Source organism: Chiloscyllium punctatum, chromosome 18 (assembly GCF_047496795.1).
Source record: "Chiloscyllium punctatum isolate Juve2018m chromosome 18, sChiPun1.3, whole genome shotgun sequence".
In the NCBI taxonomy this organism is placed as follows: domain Eukaryota; kingdom Metazoa; phylum Chordata; class Chondrichthyes; order Orectolobiformes; family Hemiscylliidae; genus Chiloscyllium; species Chiloscyllium punctatum.
Genome location: NC_092756.1, coordinates 67,721,251 through 67,746,612, shown reverse-complemented (window position 1 = coordinate 67,746,612; position 25,362 = coordinate 67,721,251). Strand labels below are relative to the sequence as shown.

Sequence of the window (25,362 nt, the reverse complement as noted above, 5' to 3'; positions counted from 1 at the left end):
GAGTCCAGAACTAGAGGGCATAGATTTAGGATGAGAGGGGAAAGATATAAAAAAGACCTACAGGCAACTTTTTCATACAGAGAGTGGTACATGTATGGAATGAGCTGCCAGAGGAAGTGGTGGAGGCTGGTACAAGTGCAACATTTAAAAGGCATTTGGATGGGTATATGAATAGGAAGGGTTTGGAGGGATATGGGCCGGGTGCTGGCAGGTGGTACTAGTTTGGGTTGGGATACCTGGTTGGCATGGATGGGTTGGACTGAAGGGTCTGTTTCCATGCTGTACATCTCTATGACTATGATTCTATGACAAATACACAGCAATAATTCAGACAGTGGTTTAGCATGAAGGATTCAACATCATCTGGCTGCTATCATGGGACAATGATGCAGGGAAATACCTGATGCAATCAAGTGATTGGTCATCTAACACAACAGTATTAGAACATGACTCCTGTTACTATGACAAGTTCCTATTGAGGAGGAAATAGATTATTCAAAATAACTCAAACCTTTGTCCAGCTGGGGCCAGGTGCTGCTGCTGTGTCATTTCTAAACAACAGGAGAGATGTTTCCATGGAAAAGGACTGCATTGTTTCACTGACTATACTTTGATGAACTGAATGTGAACTACACAAAGGAGGCTTAGCCTTCACACATCCTGAACAGCAGGGAAATGTTTGATGTTATTTCTTTATATTTGAGATGAATCATCATAAAAGGGGTGGAACTAAAGTAACTTGCGAGAAGAACGGTCAGCCTTAATGAGGCTTACAATCAATTCCAGACAGACCTGCTGTGTTAGAACCTATAAATGTTTGAGTCAAATCATACTGACCTTGGTCTGGAGGGTCAGGAACAGTCAACCTGGCTTATGAACCTACTGTTTTCTTGGAAGCAGCAACCACACAAAGGACTGCCAGTTACCAGTCAACTCCAAGGGATTGAGAGGATTAGGTAACCTCAGAGTAACAACTAAATCCAGAACTATAAATCTGAATTAAGTGAGGTTCAGACAGAAACTTGGGGTTTTGCCTGTGGTTTGTAGTTTGTCTTCAAAAAGTTTTTAATAAGTCGTGGTGACTGTGAAATTCCAATGGGGGCCAAGGTTAAATCATAGCCATATTTAAACTGGAAACACAAATGAATATGTTGTGCCTTTTGGACCAGCTTAGAGGTATTGTATCAAGGATTTCATTTTAATAAACAAGTTTGAGGCTGTGTTATATATGTGTGTAACTTTGTTCCTTACAAAATCCTAAAGTCCAAGAACCATTTAAAGGGGAAACAAGAGCTCGACAAACTTTCTGTAGACTGGTGAAGTTACAGTTAAGCACTTGCACATTTGCCTCGAACACAGTCATTGTACCTCAAATAATTCAAAGGATAGATGTTTTGAGACGAGATAACTCGCAAATGCAAACCTTTCTAAATGAAATAAACTATCAACCACCACTTGGAAAAGTGTGCTGATTCTCAAACCTTTCTTCCAGGTTGCCACATAGTTAATGATTTAATCAAAGCTTACAAAGTCCCCTTTAACCAGTTTGTTAGCATCAAGTTAACACTAATCAGGTTCCGAGACTCAACAACAACTATGATTTACTCCAAATAAGTAAATTTTACTCACATGTAAACATCTATGAACTATCTAATGAGCTCTATCAACACGAGTTTTAGCTCTATGAGCTAATACTCCAATTTGCTTTTAAAACTGCTACAAACACATACAGACAAACAAATAAATAAATAAACAAAAAAAGGAAGAATAAGGCGGCTTTGGAAAAAAAGGTTTACCAGGATGTTACCCGAATTGGAGTGCATTAGCTATGAAGGAGAAGTTGGACAACCTTGGGTTATTTTTGCTACAGCTTCAGAGACTGAGGGGTATCCTGCTAGAAATATATAAAATGAGGAGGGCGGATTAGGGCGGATAGCTGGAGTCTTTTTTTCTGGATTGACAATGTTAAATACTAGGGGACCTAGGTTTACGGTGAGAGGGGGAGAAAGTTTAAAAAGAGATACATGAGCCAAGTTTTATGAAGCAGGTTTTATACACAGAGGGTGGTAGGTATCTGGAACATGCTACTAAGGGAAAGAGATAAAAGCAGATACAATAGTAACATCTAAGAGGCAGACAGACACATCAGCAGGCAGGGAATTGAGGGATACGGCCCATTTGCAGGCAGATGGGATTGGATTAGGAATGACATCACGGTCAGTGTAGACATGGTGGGCCAAAGGGCCTGTTCCTGTGCTGTACTGTTCTATGTTTTAGAATGGCGGAACAAGCTCAAATGGCCTACTTCTGTTCACAGCTTTTACGTTTCCGAAATCCTGCAGTCTTAAACTAGAGACTCCATACACTTTTGCAGGAAATTCCTTATTCAGTTTTTCTGTTCTCAGTTAGCTGAATAATCCTTTGTTGATAGCAGTTTTAAGCCTGCTGTAGAAATTTACTCTTACTTGCAACTTCTCAGCTTCCATCTCTGCAGCCACTCCATTCCCCTTTTCAACACATCTTCCCTCCAGTTTGTAGCTCTTTCCCGCCCTGTGCCAGCCCCTCAACCCTGTGACAATATTGCTCCTTTAACAAGGTTATGTTGTCTTTGTTTTGTTCCCCCCAAAGAGATCTAATAGACACAAACTCCAAACAAAAAATCTGGGTTTGGGTGAGTTTTAGGGTCAGTTTGATAATAGCTAACAGATGCTGCCTCAGTAAAAAGGCTTTCAAGTTTAAAAAAAATTGTATAACGAAAGGAGAGTGGCCAGTTCTGCCAGTTCAACTTCTCTCTGGTTTGGTTTTAGCATTAGTGTTTTGAAGCTGCTGGACCCAAAAAAGCAGGTCCTTGACAGTACTCTCTCTCTGACTTCTCTCCTGTAAGACCCTGTGCTTGATTTTACTTTTTGTGCCAAGGGGTGTTTACGTGGATTGTAGTAAGTATTTGGAACAGCATCATTAGGTTGGGATAATCTTTTGGTTTTCGGGTAGATTAAGTTATTTGGTATTCTGCTCTCTATTGTTTCTGCTTCATTCGGGAATCTTGTAAATAAATTCTGTTTTGTTTAAAACTAAGTAGTTTGATCAGCTGTATCTCTCCAGAGACATTAATGTTACATCTGCTTAAAAGAACTAACAAAGTTAGGGTCTAGGCTACTTTCTTGAAGTGTTTTGAGGGGGTCTGGCCTGGTCCATGACAATCCCATTACATCTCCTTTCTTCCCACTCCTTTGCAACACCACGCATCAGCCTCAACAGTGGCACAGGTATATGGATAAAATACAGATGCAAGTTGCAGCATACAGATGCAGGCATGTCCAGAAACACAAACAGATGCACATAAGCACACAGGAAGATGGAGACACTAATATATTAAAACAGAGAAGTAGGCGAGCAAACAGGCACATCATACATAGAACTTACAGCACAAAGACAGGCCATTCAGTCCAAACAATCCTTGATGGCTTTTATGGTCCACTGAAGCCACTTCTCATTTTATCATTGTAACACCACCTCTTGCATACTAATCCAGCGATGTCCAACATGCATCTACTATGCAGTTCAAGCACTTCCCGCTCAAGATTTTGGCATTCTCACCACTCTGGTAAAATTGCTTCTTCTAAACTCTCTACTGGATTTCATTGTTACAATCTTATACTGACAGCCTCTAATTATTCCCCCACAAGAGCAAGCCTTCTTTCTCTACTAACTCTTATCAATTTTAAAGACCTCTAATTCATTCCTTAACCTTTATTTTTCAAGAATAAGACAGCCAGCCTGTTCATCCGCTCTGGATAGCTGGATCCACACTTTGTGGTCACGTCCTTAAAAAATTATATCAGTATATAGGACAGGCAACGTGGTATTGTTACTCAAGAAGGGAAGAAAGGGTGAACCAGGGCAGTCAGTCTACCCTCACTGGAAACAATTAGAAGGAATTCCAAGAGACTGAATTAATCTACATTTGATGAGGCAGGGATCAATCAACAGTCAGCATACTTTTGTTAAGAAGGTCATGTCTGACTAACTTGATTGAATTTTTCAAAGAGGTGACCTGGGATGTAGATGAGGGCAAAGCATTTGATGTCATCTATTTGGACTTCAAGGTTTTTGATTAAGTTGCACAAAGACTGATAGTGAAGATAAGAGCCCATGAGATCCACAGGAATTTGGCAAGTTATTTCTAGAATGGGCTGAGTGACAGGGAGCAGAGAGTGATTGCTGAAGCATATTTTAGAGACTGAAAGCCCATGTCCAGTGGAGTTGTGCAGGTATTAGTGTTGTGGCCACTGTAGTTTTTGGTATATATAAATAATTTAGACTTGAAATGTAGGGAGGCTGATAAGTAAGATAGTGGATGAACTGAAAGTTAGTCGGGTAGTATAGAGTGAGGAGAATAGCCTTAGAGTACAGGAGGGTATGGATGAGCTGGTCAGATGGGCTGATCAGTGGCAAGTGGAATTCAATCCAATTAAGTGAAAGTGATGCACTTAGCAGGATAAACAAGGCAAGGGAATACATTGAGTCATACAGCAGGGAACCAGACCCTTCAGACCATGCTGATAATAATAATCCCAAATTAAACTAGTCCCTCATGCCTGCTTCTGGCCCATATCCTCCAAACCTTTCCTATTCATGTACTTATCTAGACATCTTTTAAATGTTTCAACTGTGCTCATGATGAATGTTTGGACACTGGAAAGCACAGAGGATCAGACAGACATAGGTTATTCATGTCCTCAGATTCTGGAAGGCAGAACAGATAAATATGGTGGTTAAGGAGACATATGCGATACATGCAGGCAGCAATACAGGTAAGACGACCTATGGGATACAATACACCACTTTTTATGTCTAAAACAGGTCTCTAAATGAGCATCATGACATAGTGCCATTCTCCTGCCTTTTCCCTTACCCTTGCACATTACTTGAACAGAAACAATCACTCAATGCTATTTAGGATGCCTGAATTGAACATGTCTCCACCAAACTTCCAGCCAGTGCATTCCAAACATGAAATATCATTGTGAGATAATTTTTTTTTCTAAATTTTATCTTTTGTAAATGACATTAAATTTATGCCCTCTTGTTTTTGATCCTTTTTCTAACAGGTGCGGTTTCTCCCTGTCTACTCCATGACATCCATTCATGATTTTTACCACTTCTTTCTTATCTCCTCCTTTTCTCTTGAAAATTAATTAGGATTTATACATGCTGTGAAAAATCAAACTCACATTTATCAATATCGAAATGCATTTGACACCCTTTTCGTAATTTTATTCCTTTTTTTTGTAATTTGTTGCCATGCTCCCTCCCAAAATTTATTTTGCCTACATATTTAGAATGATAGGATATTTTAATTTAAATAGGTCACAGTATAAAGTTCACAAAATGTTAGTTGAACATCAGGTGTCATGTTGATTCTACAACCCAGCCAAGGAACTGACATCCTGTCTCACAAAGTCAAAAAAGTACATTCCAGCCACAAAGCTACTGTTAACATATATCCTGAAAAAATCTTCACAAAAGTCCCATCAGGGTTGATATCATAATCAATGATACAATAATACTGTAACATTAAAGCAAGATACTAAAAACACCATATGTACTATATCTGCCCTTAATGAATACTGAAAAAGAAAACAGTAAGAAATAAACCTCATCTTTAAAATGGTTCCTGAAAGATGCTTACCCCCCGCCTGTTGAAACCCTTAAATGACTCTTTGGCTAAAGACGACTTCTCATCAGCCCTGAAACATTGAGCCTCAATCCAAATGTTACATGACCCTTTTATTTAATTTGTTGTAAATTGTAACAGTGAATATTTATTACTCCTATAACTTCTGTTTTTCTGTGCATGAGTAAGTAAATTAGCAGACATTTTGGGGTTATTTCATTTTAAAAGAAATAATTTTTTAAAAAAAGTTTCCAAAAATCTGCTTCTGTAAAACTTAACTGCAAACTCAGGGCATTAAAACTTGGCGCGAAACATTAGCTTGCCTTCTCTCCATGGATGCTGTCTAACCCGGTGACCTCCAGCATTTGTTGTTTTCAGTACAGATTCCAGCATCTGCATTCATTTGTTCCTACATATTCCATTCCTATTCTTTAAATTCACTGACCTCAGGTAGTTTAAAAGGAGACAAGTGTGTCAGCATTTCCCTTCAAACCCAACCACGTCAGAGTCAATGAAAAGATTACAGCTTTGGGAATTATACAGAATACATAACAGAGGATTGGTTTGCAGTATCAATAAACTATGAGCCTGACACGACTGTCTGAAACTGCAACATGCATTATCATTCATATTTTAATACTCAATTCAGTTCTGGTCACCAAAGACACCAAATAAGTAGCAATGGGTCAAGAGGCTGATCCCTACATCTTTGGAATTGAGGTCTGAGCAAAGACTCTGAAATACAGACTCTTTCGAAACAAGTGAGAGAGCCTTACAGAAGTACACTATAAAAGCACAGAAGCTTCCACAGAAAAACTCCTTCGAGTTAAAGCAAGATGTAGGATAAAATGACACAAGTCTAGTAAAAGCTGAAACCAGAACAGAAATTGTTGGAGAAACTCAGTGGGTCTGGCAGCTTCAGTGAAGAGAAAGTAGTGCTAACACTGTGAGTGCAGTGACCCTTCTTCAGGATCTTCAGCATGTGCAGATGTTTTATTCTTGTAAAAGCTGATTCTGCACTGATATCCAAAAGCATTTCTTCATATCGTGGCTAATAGCTGGAAAAAAGACAAACACTCTGGATTCTTCCAGAGTGTGTGTGATATGACCACAAGACATAGATGCAGAAATTAGGTCATTCGACCCAGAGGCTGTTCCACCACTCAATCATGGCTGATGGGTTTTTCAACCCCACTGTCCCGCTCTCTCCCTGTAACTTTTGGCAATCAAGAACTTAGTTATCTCTGTCTTAATTATACTCAATGACCTGGCCTTCACAGACTTTTGTGGCAAAGAATTCCATTGATTCACCATTCTCTGCTGAAAGAAGTTGCTCTTTATCTCCATTCTAAAGGGTCTTCCCTTTATTTGAAGGCTGTGCCCTCAGATCCAAATCTCTCCTGCCAATAGAAATGTCTTCCCAACACCTTCTCTGTCCAAGTCATTCAGCATTCTGTAAGTTTCAATCAGATCCCCCCCCGTCACATCCTTCACAACTCCATCGAGTACGGTCCTAGAGTCTTCAAATGCCCCTCATGTGTTAAGCCTTTCATTCCTGGGATCATTCTCATGAACCTCCTCTGAACACGCTTCACGGGCAATACATCCTTCCTGAGGTAAGGAGCCCAATGTTGCTCACAATACTCTAAATATGGTTTGACCAGAGCTTTATAAAGCCTCAGAAGTACATCCCTGCTTTTATATTTTAGTCCTCTTCAGATGACTGACAACACTAGTAGTTGCCTTCCTAACTACCGACTCAACCTGCAAGTTTACCTTCAGAGAAACCTGGACTAAGACTCCCAAGTCCCTTTCTATTTCAGATTGAAGTTTTCTCCTCATTTAGAAAATAATCCATACCTCTAATCTTCCTACCTTACACTTTCTGCAGCCTCCTGGTCTCTTCAACACTACCTGCACCTCCACCTATCTTTGTATCATCTGCAAACTTTGCCAGAATGCTCTCAGTTCCTTTATCCAGATCATTAATGTGCAAAGTGAAAAGTTGTAGTCCCAACACTGACACTTGTGGAACATCACTAGTTACTAGCTTTCATCCTGAGAATGATCCTTTTATCTCCACGCTCTGTCTTCTACCAGACAGCCAATCTTCTGTCCATGCTAGTACCTGGCCCTTATTAGATTAGATTATGGAAACAGGCCCTTTGGCCCAACAAGTCCACACCGACCCTTTAAAAAGAGTAACCCACCCAGACCCATTCCCCGATCCTGCATTTATCCCTGACTCATGCACCTAACACTATGAGCAACTTAGCATGGCCAATTCACCTAACCTGCACATCTTTGGATTGTGGGAGGAAACTGGAGCACCCAGAGGAAACCTAAGCAGATAACAGGGAGAACGTGCAAACGCTACACAGACAGCCGCCGGAGGCCGGAATCAAACCGAGGGCCCTGGTGCTGTGAGGCAGCAGTGCTAACCACTGAGTCACCATGCCTTCCTCAGCGTGCCACCATATCTTCTTCAGCATCCTCCTGTACAGGGAAATGTAGGCTCTACCAAGTGCAACCTCACCTGGTTAACGTACTTGAATGGAATAGATTCCAATCATGGAACCATCTTGCTTTTTGTGTTATTACAAAATAGGCTTGTGATACTCCAGACTAAAATTTTATTAGATCCTAAGAAAAATTTTCATATTAGTTCTTAAAGTCCTCTTTCCTTAGATTTTGCCTGTATCACAATCCTGAAGTGCCATACCTGAAGACATTTTTTCCAATGAATGTATATTTTTCTTGCTTCACAAGGTCCTGGTATGTGCGTGTTTTTCTTGAGTCCGTTGCCCGGTGCACTAGGAAGAAGAAAACCTAATCAGTATGAAATGCAGCATAAAGATGAATGCAAGCTTGAATCTAATAAATCGACCGTGAGAAATCAAACTATCAATGGCCTGAGTTCAGAGAAATTCCACAGCAAACCAGAATTCTCTATACGGACAATATTCTAAGCACCATATCAAATTAAACTTCTGCCAAATAAGAGAATATATTGTCAGGTTAAAGCTCGCCATACCTGAAGTAAAAAAATGGGACAAAGGGAAACCGTTACCAAGGTTACTCACAGGCCCATTTCCATCATATATCCACAATCTGTCAAAGGATCAACCTCAATGTTAACTCTTGCAGTACTGGAGCAAGTCACACGTCCACTAGAGTGTAGGGCAGAACTAAAACCTGCAAAGACTGCTTTGTTTAGAAGTATTATGATTAGAATTGGAAAGAAAATAATAGCAAAATACTGCGGATGCTCGAAATCTAAAATAAAAGCAGAAAGTGCTAGAGAAAAGTCAGCAGACCTGCCTGTATCTGTGAAGAGAGAGAAACAAAGTTAACATTTCAAGACATAGTGACTCTTCTTCTCAAATGAACAAGTCACATCACACTCAAAGTGCTAACTCGGCTTCTTTCTTCACAGATGCCACTTTATGGGCGGCATGGTGGCACAGTGGTTAGCACTGCTGCCTCTCAGCGCCTGAGACCCGGGTTCAATTCCCGCCTCAGGCTACTGACTGTGTGGAGTTTGCACGTTCTCCCCGTGTCTGCGTGGGTTTCCTCCCACAGTCCAATGATGTGCAGGTCAGGTGAAATGGCCACGCTAAATTGTCCGTAGTGTTAGGTAAGGGGGTAAATGTAGGGGTATGGGTGGGTTACGCTTCGGCGGGTCGGTGTAGACTTGTTGGGCCGAAGGACCTGTTTCCACACTGTAATGTAATCTAATCACAATCTAATCCGATGAGTTTTGAATTAGGTTTAGAATTGATTAGATTAGATTAGATTAGATTAGATTACTTACAGTGTGGAAACAGGCCCTTCGGCCCAACAAGTCCACACCGCCCCGCCGAAGCGTAACCCACCCATACCCCTACATCTACATCTACATCTACCCCTTACCTCACACTACGGACAATTTAGCATAGCCAATTCACCTGACCTGCACATCTTTGGAGTGTGGGAGGAAACCGGAGCACCCGGAGGAAACCCACGCAGACACGGGGAGAACGTGCAAACTCCACACAGTCAGTCGCCTGAGGCGGGAATTGAACCCGGGTCTCAGGCACTGTGAGGCAGCAGTGCTAACCACTGTGCCACCGTGCCGCCCACAAATTGAATTAGGTGTACTGTCACATGTGCTCACAAGAGTACAGTGAAAAGTTTACAAGTCGCCACTTATGGCACCATCTTAGATACAAAGATACCAAAGTACAGAATTTGGTATAAAGCAGGGAAATAAAGAAACAAAGTTAAAAGTTAAACAATACAGTGTTATTAAAAAGTGAAAAAACCCAAAGAAACACAGTTAACAGATCAAAACCACAGTCCATAAGTGCCTAGCCATGCTAGGCTCACACTCCTCACAAGGGCTCGATTATCCCCACTCCAAGCTTGTCCCAGGTTGCCTGCTCTTGCTGCCTTGCAACTTGTTTCTGCTCCTGCCACTGCCATGGGAAGCCTATTACTGCCCCTCCATCTCCTCCGGCTGTCTGCCCCACTCTCTGTTTTTTTTAGTTTGGAAACAAACAGCCATTTCAAAGAGGTTTGAAAACTACAAAATCAGTCAGTGGGATTAACTGCACAGGCACTTGCCATTTTTAATTTCAGAGACACACTTATTCAAGGACAACATCGGAGGTTAACCACATCCAGAAAAAAACAAACCTTACATTCACTTCAGTGAGCATCAAACCCAATACCTTTACTCCATGCTATCAGTGGCCACCAGCGCTTTGATCAGATATCAACTCTTCCTAAACTCAACATTACAGAAACATCAAGACTGCCACAACCAGTCCACACTAGTGTTTATGCTCCATGCAATCAAATATTTCCAACCTATTCCCATGTCTCTTCATTCATTTCTCCCTCATCCACTGAATCCAATCTAATATTGAATGTTCACGCTAGCTTCTACCTCAGTCACAAACACAGGGTGTCTACTCCATTGGCACTGAGCTTGCATTTATTGGCCACCCCTATTTGCCCTGAAGTGTGCTGCCTTCTTGAGAAGACAAATATCTCCCCCAGTATCTGTTTTACATTTTTGAAATTAATGTTGTCTCTGTCCTCTTTCACTCAAAACTATGGCTCTGTTTTGGTAAATTGTGGAGTTGAACAGCACAAGCCTGGTCCAACTTGAAATCATGTTCTTCCAGTTGAGCATACACTCCTACTCTTTCCCCACTTCCTGCAAAAGTTTATCCATTTACCTTTCATCAGTGACTACTGAATCCAATGACTTCCTAAACGGAAAAACCTCCAAACAACACCTCTGCTTCTTTTGACATCATTCTAAAGCTCTTCAGCTATGACAAACAGTTTCCCCTGGGTGGTGGTATCCTCCTTCTGGAACCACGACAATCCTTGAGGTTTGGATTAGCCAGTGCCTTTGGGAGGAAGTCCAGGACTTATATACAGTGACACTGAAGGAAAAGTGATATATTTACAAGTCAGGCTGGCTTGAGGGGAACCTATGAGATGACTTTCCCAGGGATCTGATGTCCTTGTCTTTTTACATAGCAGTGGGTTAGGAAAGTGATGGCTAAGGAGTCTTGGTGAATTTCCACAGTGCATTTTGTCCATGATACATAGTGCTGCTACTCTTACTAAATACTAAAGCAGAGAAAGTGAATGTTGAAGTTGGTGGATGGGGTGCCAATCAAATAGACCTTGTCTTGAATGGTCACAGAGTCGTACAGATCTGTAGCTCTGTAAAGGCCCTTCAGTCTGCTCTGGTCAAACACCACCACCTAACTATTCTAATCCCAGTTGCCTGCACTTCAACTATAATCTAATATGCCTTGACATCACATGTGCACATCTAATCATGCCTTAAATGTTATGAGGGTTTCTGATTCTACCATCCTTTGAGGCAATGAGTTCCAGATTCCCTTTATCCTTTGGGTGAAAATAAAAACGTTCTCACATCACCTCTGAACGTCCCACCCTTACATTAAATCAATATTTCCTGTTCATTGATCCCATCACCACTGAGAAAAGTTCCTTCTTGTCTAACCTATGAGATACATGAAATTATGAAAACAATCATGTCCCCTTTCAATCTCCTCTGCTCCATGGAAAACAATCCCAGTCTACCCAATCTCTCTTCATAAAGTCTCCAGCCCTGCCAACATCAAGGTAAATCTCCTCTGCATCCTCCCCGAATGTTATCACATCGCTTTTATAATGTGGATTCCAGAAAGGCACACAACACTCTCGCTGTGGCCTAAGCAACATTTTATACAGTTCCAGCATAAGCTATCTGCTCTTACACTCTATGTCTATGCAAGTATCCGGTATGCCTTCGTAACCACTTTTATAGACCTGTCCTTCTATCCTGAATGACATTTCAGGGATTCAGTGATGGCAATGCCACTGAACATCAAAGGAAGATGACTAGTCTCTCTTCTGAGAGATCGTTCTTACTTTGCACTTGTGTGGTGTGAATATTAATTGCCACTTCTCAGTTCAAGCCTGGATGCTGTCCAGACAGACACGGACTGCTTCAATTTCTGAGGTGTCACAAATGTGTTGATCGTAGTATATTCATCAGCAAAAATCCCCCACTTCTGGACCTTATAATGGAGCAGCTGATGCTGATTGGGCCTAGGACACTACCCTGAGAACTCCTGCAGAGATGGCTTGAAACTATCGACTCCAAGCAACAGAGTGTTTTCCATGGACTGTATAGGGCAACAAGACAATAAGACATAGAAGCAGACGCAGATCATTTGGCCTATCAAGTCTACTTCACCATTCAATCAGATCACGTATGATCTGAATAATTCCTAACTCCACTTTTCTGCCTTATCCACATACTCTTGATTAAAAGCCAGTCTATCTCAGCCTCAAATATGCTGCACCACCCTGCTACTAAACCCTCTGCGGCATTCTCATCTCGGTTTTAAATGGCAACCTCTTAGTCAGATGGTGACATCTTGCAAAATGTCCAGAGAAACAGAGGAGGAAGTGCTGGATGTCTTGAAACGGGTAAAGGTGGATAAATCCCCAGGACCTGATCAGGTGTACCTGAGAACTCTGGGAAGTGATTGCTGGGCCTCTTGCTGAAATATTTGTATCATCGATAGTCACAGGTGAGGTGCCGGAAAACTGGAGGTGAGCAAACGTGGTGTCACTGTTTAAGAAGGGTGGTAAGGACAAGCCAGGGAACTATAGACCGGTGAGCCTGACCTTGGTGGTGGGCAAGTTGTTGGAGGGAATCCTGAGGGACAGGTTGTAGATGCATTTGGAAAGACAAGGACTGATTAGGGATAGTCAACATGGCTTTGTGCGTGGGAAATCATGTCTCACAAACTTGATTGAGTTTTTTGAGGAAGTAACAAAGAGGATTGAGGAGGGCAGAGCAGCAGATGTGATCTACATGGACATCAGTAAGGCGTTTGACAAGGTTCCCCATGGGAGACTGATTAGCAAGGTTAGATCTCACAGAATACAGGGAAAACTAGCCATTTTGGATACAGAACTGGCTCAAACGTTGAAGACAGAGGGTGGTGGTGGAGGGTTGTTTTTCAGACTGGAGGCCTGTGACCAGTGGTGTGCCACAAGGATCGGTGCTGGGTCCTCTACTTTTTGTCATTTACATAAATGATTTGGATGCGAGCATAAGAGGTACAGTTAGTAAGTTTGCGGATGACACAAATTGGAGGTGTAGTGGACAGCGAAGAGGGTTACCTCCGATTACAACAGGATCTTGACCAGATGGGCCAATGGGCTGAGAAGTGGCAGATGGAGTTTAATTCAGATAAATGTGAGGTGCTGCATTTTGGGAAAGCAAATCTTAGCAGGATTTATACACTTAATGGTAAGGTCCTAGGGAGTGTTGCTGAACAAAGAGACGTTGGAGTGCAGGTTCATAGCTCCTTGAAAGTGGAGTCGCAGGTAGATAGAATAGTGAAGATGATGTTTGGTATGCTTTCCTTTATTGGTCAGAGTATTGAGTACATGAGTCGGGAGGTCATGTTGCAGCTGTACAGGACATTGGTTAGACCACTGTTGGAATATTGTGTGCATTTCTCGTCTCCTTCCTATCTGAAGGATGTTATGAAACTTGAAAGGGTTCAGAAAAGATTTACGAGGATGTTGCCAGGGTTTGAGGATTTGAGCTATAGGGAGAGGCTGAACAAGCTGGGGCTGTTTTCCCTGGAGCGTCGGAGGCTGAGGGGCATGGGTTGGGTAAATAGGCAAAGTTTTTTTTCTGGGGTCGGGGAGTCCAGAACTAGAGGGCATAGGAGGGGTTTAGGGTGAGAGGGGAAGAGATATAAAAGAGACCTATGGGTCAACTTTTTCACGCAGAGGTGGTACATGTATGGAATAAGCTGCCAGAGGAAGTGGTGGAAGCTCGTACCGTTGCAACATTTAAGAGGCATTTGGATGGGTATATGAATAGGAAGGGTTTAGAGGGATATGGGCCAGGTGCTGGTAGGTGGGACTAGATTGCGTTTGGGATATCTGGTTGGCATGGCCGGGTGGGACCGAACCGTCTGTTTCCATGCTGTACATCTCTATGACTCTATCTTCCTGAATGGTTAAAGACAGACATAAAGAAGTGAGCAAGGCAGAAAAGAGGTATGTGTGCCAGTGTGAGGTTGATAGTACAAGTGAGAACCAGGATAAATATAAGAGAGCTCAGACGTAAAATCAAGAAAGTGGGAAGCAAAGTGACAGCATGAGATGATATTGGCAGCTAATGTGAAAAGGAGTCCAAACGTACTTTATAGCCACATAAATAGTTTATGGGTGTTAGGTGGCACGGTGGCTCAGTGGTTAGCACTGCTACTTTACAGCACCAGGGTCCCAGGTTCGATTCCAGCCTTGTGCAACTGTCTGTGTGGAGTTTGTACATTCTCCCCGTATCTGTGAGGGTTTCCTCTGGGTGCTCTGGCTTCCTCCCACAGCACACAAAAATGTGCAGGTCGGTGTGGACTGGTTGGACCGAAGGGCCTGTTTCCACACTGTAGGCAATCTAATCTGATCTGGAGCAAGTGAATATGAATCTAGACCTCCTGATCCAGAGGGAAGGACGTATCACTGCACAAATTCAATTCTACCTAATTATAATCTTGGGCGGCACGGTGACTCAGTGGTTAGCACTGCTGCCTCACAGTACCAGGGACCCAGGTTCAATTCCAGCTTCTGGTGACTGTCTGTGTGGAGTTTGCACATTCTTCCCGTGTCTGCATGGGTTTCCTCTGGGTGCTCCAGTTTCCTCCCACAGTCCAAAGATGTGTAGGTCAGGTGAATTGGCCATGCTAAATTGCCCGTAGTGTTAGGTACATTAGTCAGAGGGAAATGGGACTTGGTGGGTTACTCTTCAGAGGGTCACTGTGGACTTGTTGGGCCGAAGGGCCTGTTTCCACATTGTAGGGAATCTAATAATCTAATAATAGGTGCCTGGTACGTACTACTGGGGATGTGGTAGAAGTAAGTACAATAGCAGTGTTTAAGACAGACACGGAAACAGACAAAATAAAAGGATACTGACCTTGGGCCGGCAGATGAGATTAGTTCAGCATCATGGTTGGTGAATTGAAGGGCCTTTGTTGTGCTGTATTGTCCAGTTGAGACACTGGATGAGCTACAAAGTGATAAAGAAGGTCTTCGACCTATCACCTTTACCCCCTACCTCCATCCACCTATTGCACTCTCAGCTACCTTCTCCCCAGCCCTATCCCCGAGGTTCCCAGCCTCATTTCTGATGAAGGGCTCTGGCCCGAAATGTTGGATGCTGCCTAACCTGCTGTGCTTTTCCAGCAACACACACAACTCTGACCTCCAGTATCTGCAGACCTCACTGTCTCTGAGGTAATAAATAAGCTGCCTTTACTGAAAGCTTTAGTAAAGGACTGGATCAGATGCGAATGAAGACACCGGGGCAATGCTAATGGAAACTGGCCACAATCCTCTTTTGAAAGAACGCACTAGAGAATTGGAAATACTATACCATTGTTCAAAACAAAAGGTGTAAAATAAGCCCAACAATCACAGACCAGTCCTTTTTAATTTTAGTGCTGGAAAGCTTTTAGATTTAATAATTCAGATCAAGAATCAGTCACTTGGACAGCTCTGGATAGGTTAAAGAAATACGGAATTAAGACTTCAAAAAAATCTAATTTGCTTGAATTTTTTTTTAATGTGTTAGCAGACAGGATTCGTGCCCCTGATATCTCCTGTCATGCCTTCCTCACAGCCTAGAACACACAGACTAGAATCCCTACAGTGTGGAAACAGGCCATTCGGTTCATCGAGTTGACACTGACCCTCCAAAGAGCATTCCACTCAGATCCACCTTCCACCCCCAATCCCTGTAACGTTACATTTCCCGTGGCCAATACACCCTCACAGACACAGTGAGGATGTGCAAACTCCACACAGACTGTTGCCCAAGGCTGAAATCAAACCCTGTGAGGCAGCAGTGCTAACCACTGAGCCATCATGCCACATCTCGTCCATGTCTGGGGATTGATCCACTTTTAAGGCTGCTAAACCTACAAGTACCTCCTCTCCTGCTTCCTCTTAATTTCTTTCTTCTTTTTCACAGGTGTCCTTTTCCTCTGTGAAGTCTGATTTAAAGTATTAATTGAAGACTGTGTCTATGTCTTCTGCATCCACACCCATTACCAGGCCCTTAACATCCAGTGTTCTCTCTCGCTCGCTCTCTCTCCACAGTTAGATGTACAAGTAGCCGCTCCCAATTGAACTGGGCCAAATCATCTCTTGTCTTCAGGAAATTAACCTTTCTCAGTTTGAATTTGTAGAACACTTCCCAGCCATCCTTATTACTTTTCCATATTTTCCATTACTTATGCATGAGTTCATTTCAAATATGAAGCCCAGAATTACCCCTTCCTTGTTGGGCTTTCTATGTGCTGGCTAACAAATTCTCCTGGATGCAATTGAAGAATTTTACTTCATTCCAAACTTGCACATTGAAGTTATTTGGGTAGTTAAAATCCATGACTATTAATGCCTTTTGTACTTTCCTCAAATTTGCTTCCGTATTTGCTCTTCTATCTTCCCTGACAGTACAACTACAACACTGGCATCTTCTGACAATGTGAAAAATTGCCTACGTACACAAAGCAGGACAAATATAAAGTGGTTGTTTACTACTCAGTCTATTCTGGTTCAGCAGCAAAGTGATAGCTGTGGTCATTGACAGTCCTAAAACAAGCAGCGTTTGCAAAGTAACCTGCGGCTCACTGATGTTCACTTTGGATCCCATCAGGGCCATTTGGCTTCTGACCTTATTACAGACCTTTCCCTAATGTAAATGAAGGAGCCGAATTCCAGAGGGGAAATAAAAATGATTGTCCATGATAATAAGGCAGTATTTGGCTGAGAATGACATTAAGATGTCCTGGCAAAACTGGAAAGTGGGAAGAGATTTGGTACCTTAATCTCAGGAAAGATATTGGAGGCAGTCCAGAGAAGTTCATTGGATTGGTTCTAGACATGGAGGGATTTTCTTATGAGGAGACGTTGGGCTGTTTTTTAACACATCATAGGATGTGGGCATTACTGGCTGAGCCAGCATTTATTGTCCATGTCTAATTGCCCTGGTAAAGATGGGAGTGAACTGCCTTCTTGAACTGCTGCAGTCTGTTTGCTTTAGGTAGACCCACAATGTTGTTAGGGAGAGGGTTCTAGCTTTTGATCCAGTGATACTGAAAGAATTATGATATATTTCCAAATCCGGATGGTAAGTGACTTAGAGGGGAACCCGCAGTTGGTGGTGTTCTCCTGTAGCTGTTGCCCTTGTCCTTCAAGATGATATTGGTTATAGGTTTGGAAGGTGCTGTCTAATAAGCTTGTGAATTTCTGTAGTAGAAAAGAAACAAAGAACATTACAGCACAGGAACAAGTCCTTCAGCCCTCTAAGCCTGTGCCAATCCAGATCCTCTATCTAAACCTGCTGCCTATTTTCTAAGGGCGTGTATCCCTTTGCTCCTTGCCCATTCATGCGGATAGTGCATCTTGCGGATAGTACACGCTGCTACTGAGTGTCGGTGGAGGGGTTGAATGTTTATGGATGTCATACTGGTGGGATTCTTTGTCCTGGATGGTGTCAAGCTTCTTGAATTTGTTGGAGCTGCAGTTAACCAGACATATGGGATACGCCATCACACCCTGACTTGTGCTTTTGAGGAGTCAGAATGTGAGTTACTTGCTGCAAAATTCCGAGCCCCAACCCGTGCTTTGAAAACAACAAATGCTGGAGATCACAGCGGGTTCGGCAGCATCCATTTGAGAGAAAGTAAGCGAACATTTTGACTCTTCATCAAAGCTGAAGTGAAGTGTGGAGGGTGCAACGTTTATGGTATGGTTGGGATTGGGGGTGGTGGGTATAGAGTGCTGGAGAAGAAAAGATGCTGATACTTCAGATGAAGTGATTGGAATATGAGAATGGTGGAACAAGGATGTGTCTAACTGCCAGACCTGAAAGAACAGAGAGCACTTGACCAAGAATATAACAAGCAAAACTAAAAGAAAAGGAAGAAATGGAAGTTGGTTCACAATTTGAAGGTGTTGAACTCCATATTAAATGCAGAAGGCTGTAAAGTGCCTAATCTGAAGATGAAATGTTGTTCCTCTGATTTGCACTGTGATTCAGTAGAGCACACCAGCATGCTGAGGACAGACATGTGAACGCTGTCAAAATGACTGGCTTCAGGAAGGACAGGGTCACACTTGTGCACGGACTGGAAATGTTCCAGTTCCCTGGCCATAACTGCCTCCTGTTCACCATGGATGTTGAATTTGTCTATACCTCCATTCCCCACCAGGACCTCGAAAAATTTGTTGGTTTGCCTCCAATTTCCACCCCCTATAACTTTCACATCATCCATTTCCAAACTTCCTTTTCTTTACTTGAATTCTGTCTCCATTTAAGAGAATAAACTGTCCACTGCCATCTACTACAAAGCCACTGACTCCCATAACTACTTTCACTACAGCTGTTCACGCCCCACATCCTGCAAGGACTCATCCAATTTTCCCAGTTCCCTCACCTACGTCGTATCTGTTCAGATAATGCTACCTTCCAAAACAAAGCTGCTGACATGGCTCATTTCTTCCTTAACTGTGGTTTCCTGCCCCTCTGTGATTGATAGGGGTCTCGACCGCTTTCGACCACACACCCCTGCTTTTGCCTTTGCACTTTCCCATCACCCTCAGCAGCGTGATCAGGTCCACCTGAGAATGTGTATAGGGTATAAGCAGGCAGGGAAAGAGTTAAGTTCTGAGTTCTGTGAAACGCGGTTCAGCTGAGCATGACTCAGATCAGATAAGAACTTGCAGTAAACAATGAGGTACTGGAGGCAAGGGTAGTGGGTTAACAAGGTGAGAAAGCATTCATTATGGTAGAGCCATTTAACAAGATGAGGTAGCATTCAGTATCTAACATCAGTTTACAAGGTGAAAAGTATTCATTATGTGAAGCCAGTTAACAAGGTTAAAGATATTCATTTTGTATAAGCAGATGGCTTAATCTTTACTGTTGATGCTCGTTCATTGTAGCAGTCACCCAGTCAATATAGATGTTGCCTTATCTGGATGCTCCTCCCTCTAAAATGACTATATAGTTCATTGAGAAACTGCTCTTCCAGAGAAGACCATGAACCCATGTCCCTGCACACATGGGCAATCATTCTCTCTCCGTCCAGGGTCTGGAATAAAGATGATGATGATAAAACTATACTGTGTCTCTGAACATTTTGCTTCAACTGAGAGGGGGGAAAATGGGACGACACCCCTTGTCGTCAGTCTTCATCCCACCATCCTCCACACTTAAAGGATCATTCTCCACCATTTCAGATAACCCCAGCGGAATGCCACTACCAAACACATCTTCCCCTGACTCCCCTTGTCTGCATTTCATAGGGATCATTCCTTCAGGGACATCCTGGTCCATTCCACAATCACCACACTGTCTTCCCATGTAACCACAGAAGATGCAACACCTGCACCTGCATGTCCTCCCTGCTCACCATCCAAGGGCTTGAACGGACTGTCCAGATGAAGCAGCATTTCCCCTGTATCACCTCCAACCTTGTGTATTGTATTCTCAGCACCCAATGTGGCTTACTCTACATTGGAGGAACCAAACGCGGACTGGATGACTGCTTTGCAGAACACCTCCAGTCTTCGTGCAAGCATGACCCCGACCTTCGTGTAGTCAGACACTGTAACAGTCTTCTGGATTTATTGAGGTGAACACCTTCAAATTATGAACCAACTCCCGTTCTTCCCCTTCTCTTAGCTTTACTTGTTACAGTTTCTGTCACCAGGTCCTCTCTCCTCTTTCCCCACCCCACCCCAGTGAGGCTGTCTGTTCTTTCCAGTCTGTCAGTTAAACACACAATGGTGTGTCTCCGCAATTCTCGTATTCTGATCACTAAATTTGAAATACCGACATCTTTTTTCCATCAGAATTTCACACCCACCACCCCCCAACTATAGCATAAATGCTGCGCCCTCCGCACTTCAGCTCTGGTGAAAAGTCATCTAGATTCAAAGCATTAGCTTGCTGTCTCTCCATGGATGCTGTCTGACCCATTGTGATCTCCAGCATTTGTTGTTTTCAGTACAGATTCCAGCATCTACAGTAATTTACTCCTATGTATATGATTAATCAGTTTTAGTTTCTAGACAATAGTAATACCTAGTATGATTTGATTTTCTCGTGTTCGAGATGCTGATTGCCTGACACTGGTATGGCATGAATATTACTTGTCACTTGTCAGCCCACACTTGGATATTTTCCAGGTCTTGCTGCATGGTATGCTTTGGGGCTCACTAGAGTTTTGAAGAATGAGAGGCGGCCTTTTGGAACATAGCAGATTCTTTAGGGGCTTGCCAGGGTAACTGTGGGGATGTTATTTCCCCATGTGGGAGAATTGAGGATCTGACTAAGAGGTGGGGGGGGGGGGGGGGGGGGGGGGGGGGGGGGGGGGGGGGAAATGAGGATGTAGATTTCTCCACCTTATCTCAGTCCCAACCCCCGGATTCAGCACCGCCCTCTTGACCTGCAGTCTTCTTCCAGACCTCTCCGCCCCCACCCCCTCACCTCCTTCCACCTATCGTATTCCTAGCGCCCCTCCCCCTGACCTTTTATCTCAGCCCGCCTGGCAAACCAGACATATTTCTGAAGAAGGGCTTATGCCCGGAGCATCGATTCTCCTGCTCCTCGGATGCTGCCTGGCCTGCTGTGTTTTTCCAGCACATTTTTCAACTCTGGTCACCAGCATCTGCAGTCCTTACTTTCTCCTGCCCATCCCGGAGCCATGTTTCCATAATTGCTACGATATCCCAGTCCCATGCTCCTAACAATGCCCAGAGTTCATCTGCCTTCCCTGTTAGGCCCCTTGCATTGAAATAAATGCAGTTTAATTTATTAGTCCTACCTTGTCCCTGCCTGCCGACTGTTTGACTTGCTTCTGTTGTCAACTGTACCAGTCTCAGATTGATCTCTTTCCTCACTATCTCCCTGGGTCCCACCCCCCCCGACCTTACTAGTTTAAATCCTCCCAAGCAGGTCTAGCAAATCTCCCTGCCAGTATATTAGTCCTCTTCCAATTGTGGTGCAATCCGTCCTTCTTGGACACGTCACTTCTACCCCAAAGAAATTCTAATGATTCAAAAATGTGAATCCTTCTCCCATACACCAGCTTCTGAGCCATGCATTCATCTGCTCTATCCTCCTATTCCTGTCCTCACTAGCTCATAGCACTTGGAGTAATCCAGATATTACTTCCCTTGAGGACCTCCTTTTTAAATTCCTGCCTAACTCTCTGTAATCTCCCTTCAGAATCTCAACCTTTTCCCTTCCTATATCGTTGGTTCCAATGTGGACAATGACCTCTTGCTGGCCCCTCTCCTCCGTGAGAACATTCTGCACCCTCTGAGACATCCTTGATCCTGGCACCAGGGAAGCAGCACACCATTCTGCTTTTTCTCTGCTGGCCACAGAAACATCTGTCTGTACCTCGGACTACAGAATCCCCTAACACAATTGATCTCTTAGAAGCCAACATACCCCTCGTTGCATTAGAGCCAATCTCAATACAAGAAACTTGGCTGTTCGTGCTACGTTCCCCTGAGAATCCATCACCCCCTACATTTTCCAAAACAGCATATCTGTTGAAATGGGTATATGTACAAAAGACTCCTGCCCTAGGTGCCTACCTCTCTTACCTTTCCTGGAGTTAACCCATCTACGTGACTGTATCGGAGACTTTCCCCGCTTCCTGTAACTGCCATCCATCACATACTGTGGCTGTTGCAAATTCCTCATCGCTTCTATCTGTCTCTCCAACCGATCCATTCGATCTGATAAGATTTGCATCCAACAGCTTTGATGGCAGATATAATCCGCAGTAACCCTTAACCTCTCTTTAAACTCCCACATCTGACAAGAAGTACATATCACTGTACGAAAGGCCATTTTTGTTCCTTCACAATCTACAGACTCAGAAAATAACACCGTCTTATTCCTCTACAAAACACTGCCCCAGGGTAAATTAATAGTTATGGCTTATATTTTAAGTTTAATCAAGAGATATATCTCCAAAAACATAATCAAGAAAGAACCCACTCTACTCACTACTGCAGCCTTTCTATTGGACACACTTAAAACAACGATTAGCTTATCTGATTCTGTTTGGGCTAAGTTCACAACACAGGTTCATCCAAGATTAGTTGTGAAATTCACTGTTTGTTAATTTTCCCAGACGCACTCCGATGTCCAGCAATACATGAATTCAAAACAGCAAAGGCATTAATTGTGCAGATTCTCTCTCTCTCTCTCTCTCTCTCTCTCCCTCCCCCCTGCACTGTCCTCACCATGTGCACCTCTCCTTAACAGTAGATCTCCTCTTTATAGGCAGCCATTGGTCCAGAGGGATTCATCCAAAAAACCCTCGTTGTCTCATTTACGGAAGCTGCATTTTCTAAAGGCTTGAGAATACAAAATGTTTCCACTTGAGTATTCTAAGTCTACAGTCTAGTCTAATCTATTTTAAAATGCAAATTTGTGATTCAACTGCAATGATGAATCACCAAACAATTCTGACCATTTGAAGATGCACTCTCTCCTTCAGAAATGTTCAGAGGGTTGCTTAGAGACAAGAAAAAAAAATTCATCATGCTTTGGCCTTGGGCAAAATTGGCAAATATTTTCTGACAACAATGCCCTACAACATAGCAATAACCTTCACAATAATTTATATGGCTTAGAGGTGGGTTCGGGCTCAGGCCATCATTACTTTTGTCACTGAATTAAGCCAAGCTTCAATTGTATTTTAAACGAGCGAGTTAATACTGTGTTCCATAGACCAGTCCACCTCAAGCCAAACATCCCAAAGGAGCAAGCTTGTCTAACCAAGCAGCTTCCACTGCCCTGACAAGGACGTGGCATTAATAGCACATGTTGCAAAAGATTTGCACCTTGCCAACTCAACACCCCGGTCACACTCAGGGACTGACCAGAAGAAATGTGGAAGAGGGAGCTGCTTTTTAAGTTTCCCACTTTCTCAATTTACAACACAATCATCTATCTTCTCAAGTTTATTTTCATGAATCCATGCTTTGTGTGAAAACTGGCTCAAAGGCCTGGTTGTAGTAAAGTGAACAACGGACTCTTACAGGGATCTGTTCAGGTGCGGTGGTTTTCTATATTTACAACAAGTGATCATCCAAAACTGCATCTCACATGTTCATACATGATTTGGAGGAACAGGTATTGGACTGGGGTGGACAAAATTAAAAAAACACACAACATCAGGTTATATTCCAACAGGTTTTTTTGGAAGCACCAGCTTTCAAAGCACTGCTCCTTCATCAGGTGGTTGTGAAGCAGGATCATAAGACCCAGAGTTTATAGCAAAAGATTACAGTGCCATTTAATATATCATTTCAGTTGCATATCATATGAGCAGCTACAGGCTAAGAATCATCTCTTTCCTATTTCTAACAATGTCATTGGTTCTACATGGACCACGACCACTGGAGGTTCTCCCACTGCAAGTTCTAAAGTAGATATCCTGAACCTTGACACTGGGCCACACAGCCTCTTGGACTCTTGCTCTGGTTGCAGAAAACAATGTTTATCTCACTGACTATATTGTCCTCTACTACATTACATTCCTAATAACACCCTGTTGCCCACCCCCCACCCCCCCACACACACCTTGAATGGCACCCAGTAGCATAATGTCATGGTCAACCACCTTCTAGTTCATAGATTTCATTCACAAAAAGTGAAAAAACCTCAAAGCTGTTGGACAATTGCAAGGGCTAATGTTCTTCCATCTCTGGTATTCCCTAATGTGTACCTCTCATTGTCACACATTCTTGTCCCTGCCTTGGACCAAACCAGAAGAGCCTGTCTTAAGGTTTATGACCATGTCTGGAGCGCCCAGGTAATGTTCCCTTCTCCCAGATATGTCGCAGTGTCCTCAGCACATCTACAGATCAGTGATTCTCAGTTGAAGTTGCACCAGTAACAGGCACTTCCTACAGATGTGCGCGCCTTGGATCACACATATCCATGAGCTCCCACATTCAGTAGCCCCAAATACTGCTGACATGCCATCTACATTGATTAAATATTTTACTGAATAAATGTCACTAGCCCTGCCTGAACTTACATTCTTAGTATTTCAACAAATTTGCAAATTAAGATAAACAGAAAATATTCTCTAAATATTCTATAAGCTTTACTGCAAGTAGACCAGAATATCACTCATAAAAACTTAAAATAATATGTTACTCCAGTTTTGAAAGCAAAAGGATAAAAATACTCAACCACTTTGTATGCGATCTGTGTGTTACATTGGAGACTGAAAAGGTTGGAAATGAAAGACCTGTTACTCTCTCTGCACCAAATTGTACAAATGAAATTCCCAACTACATACTCAATCTATACCTCACTCAGACCTATCTGATCTAGTTTCCCTTGGAAAAAATAGAACCAGCCACTTCACCCACAAGTTTCAGTACATGAGGGCTCTTCTAAGATATGCAGCCAAGATACCTTGCAAACTCAATTAAGCAAAATCTCTTTTAAAAAAAAGGATTATAGCATGAAACCAAACAATTCACCATTGTTCTTTTGACAAAACCCTTCAAATCCACCTCATCCTGACTTGGAACTGTACCTACATTCCTCGAGTGTCATGGAGTCAAAATCCTGGAATTCCCTCCCAAACAGCACTGTGGATACACCAACACCAACTGCAGTGGTTCAGAAAGGTAGCTCACCACCACCTTTTCAAGGGCAATTAGGGAATGGTGATTATTACTGCCCAGACAGCAACACCCAAATTCCATGAACAAAAGAAATGAAAATGGTGTTGCACTAGATGTACACATTTCATTCAAAGGCAGAAGTAAAGCAGAGTTACTCCTTCACCAAGAAACTCAAGGTAACAAGAAACTACCAGCTGATGAAAAATTAGCCAAACGTCCTCCATTTGTTCAATGGTGAAGTTAATTGATTGCAAGCAGTGATGTATAATTTAGACAGGTTTTTCCAGTTTTCACCAATTTGTTTGCCTGCAATAGTAGACTTCTTCCTTCAGTCACTGCATGAGTTTAGTATTAAGCTGAAAACTGAAATGCTGGGAATCTAAAATAACAATAAATGTTCAAAC

General features: G+C 42.8%; 1 protein-coding gene across 1 annotated transcript in view; it reads right to left on the bottom strand.

Moving 5' to 3' along the window:
• Positions 1–25,362, bottom strand: part of sgsm3 (small G protein signaling modulator 3) — a 195,117-nt gene that overhangs the window by 156,847 nt on the left and 12,908 nt on the right. Inside the window, exon 2 of the mRNA XM_072588388.1 lies at positions 8,400–8,490. Coding sequence (XP_072444489.1) covers positions 8,400–8,409 — 10 coding nt within the window. The 5' untranslated portion in view covers positions 8,410–8,490. The remainder of the gene's footprint in view (positions 1–8,399; positions 8,491–25,362) is intronic.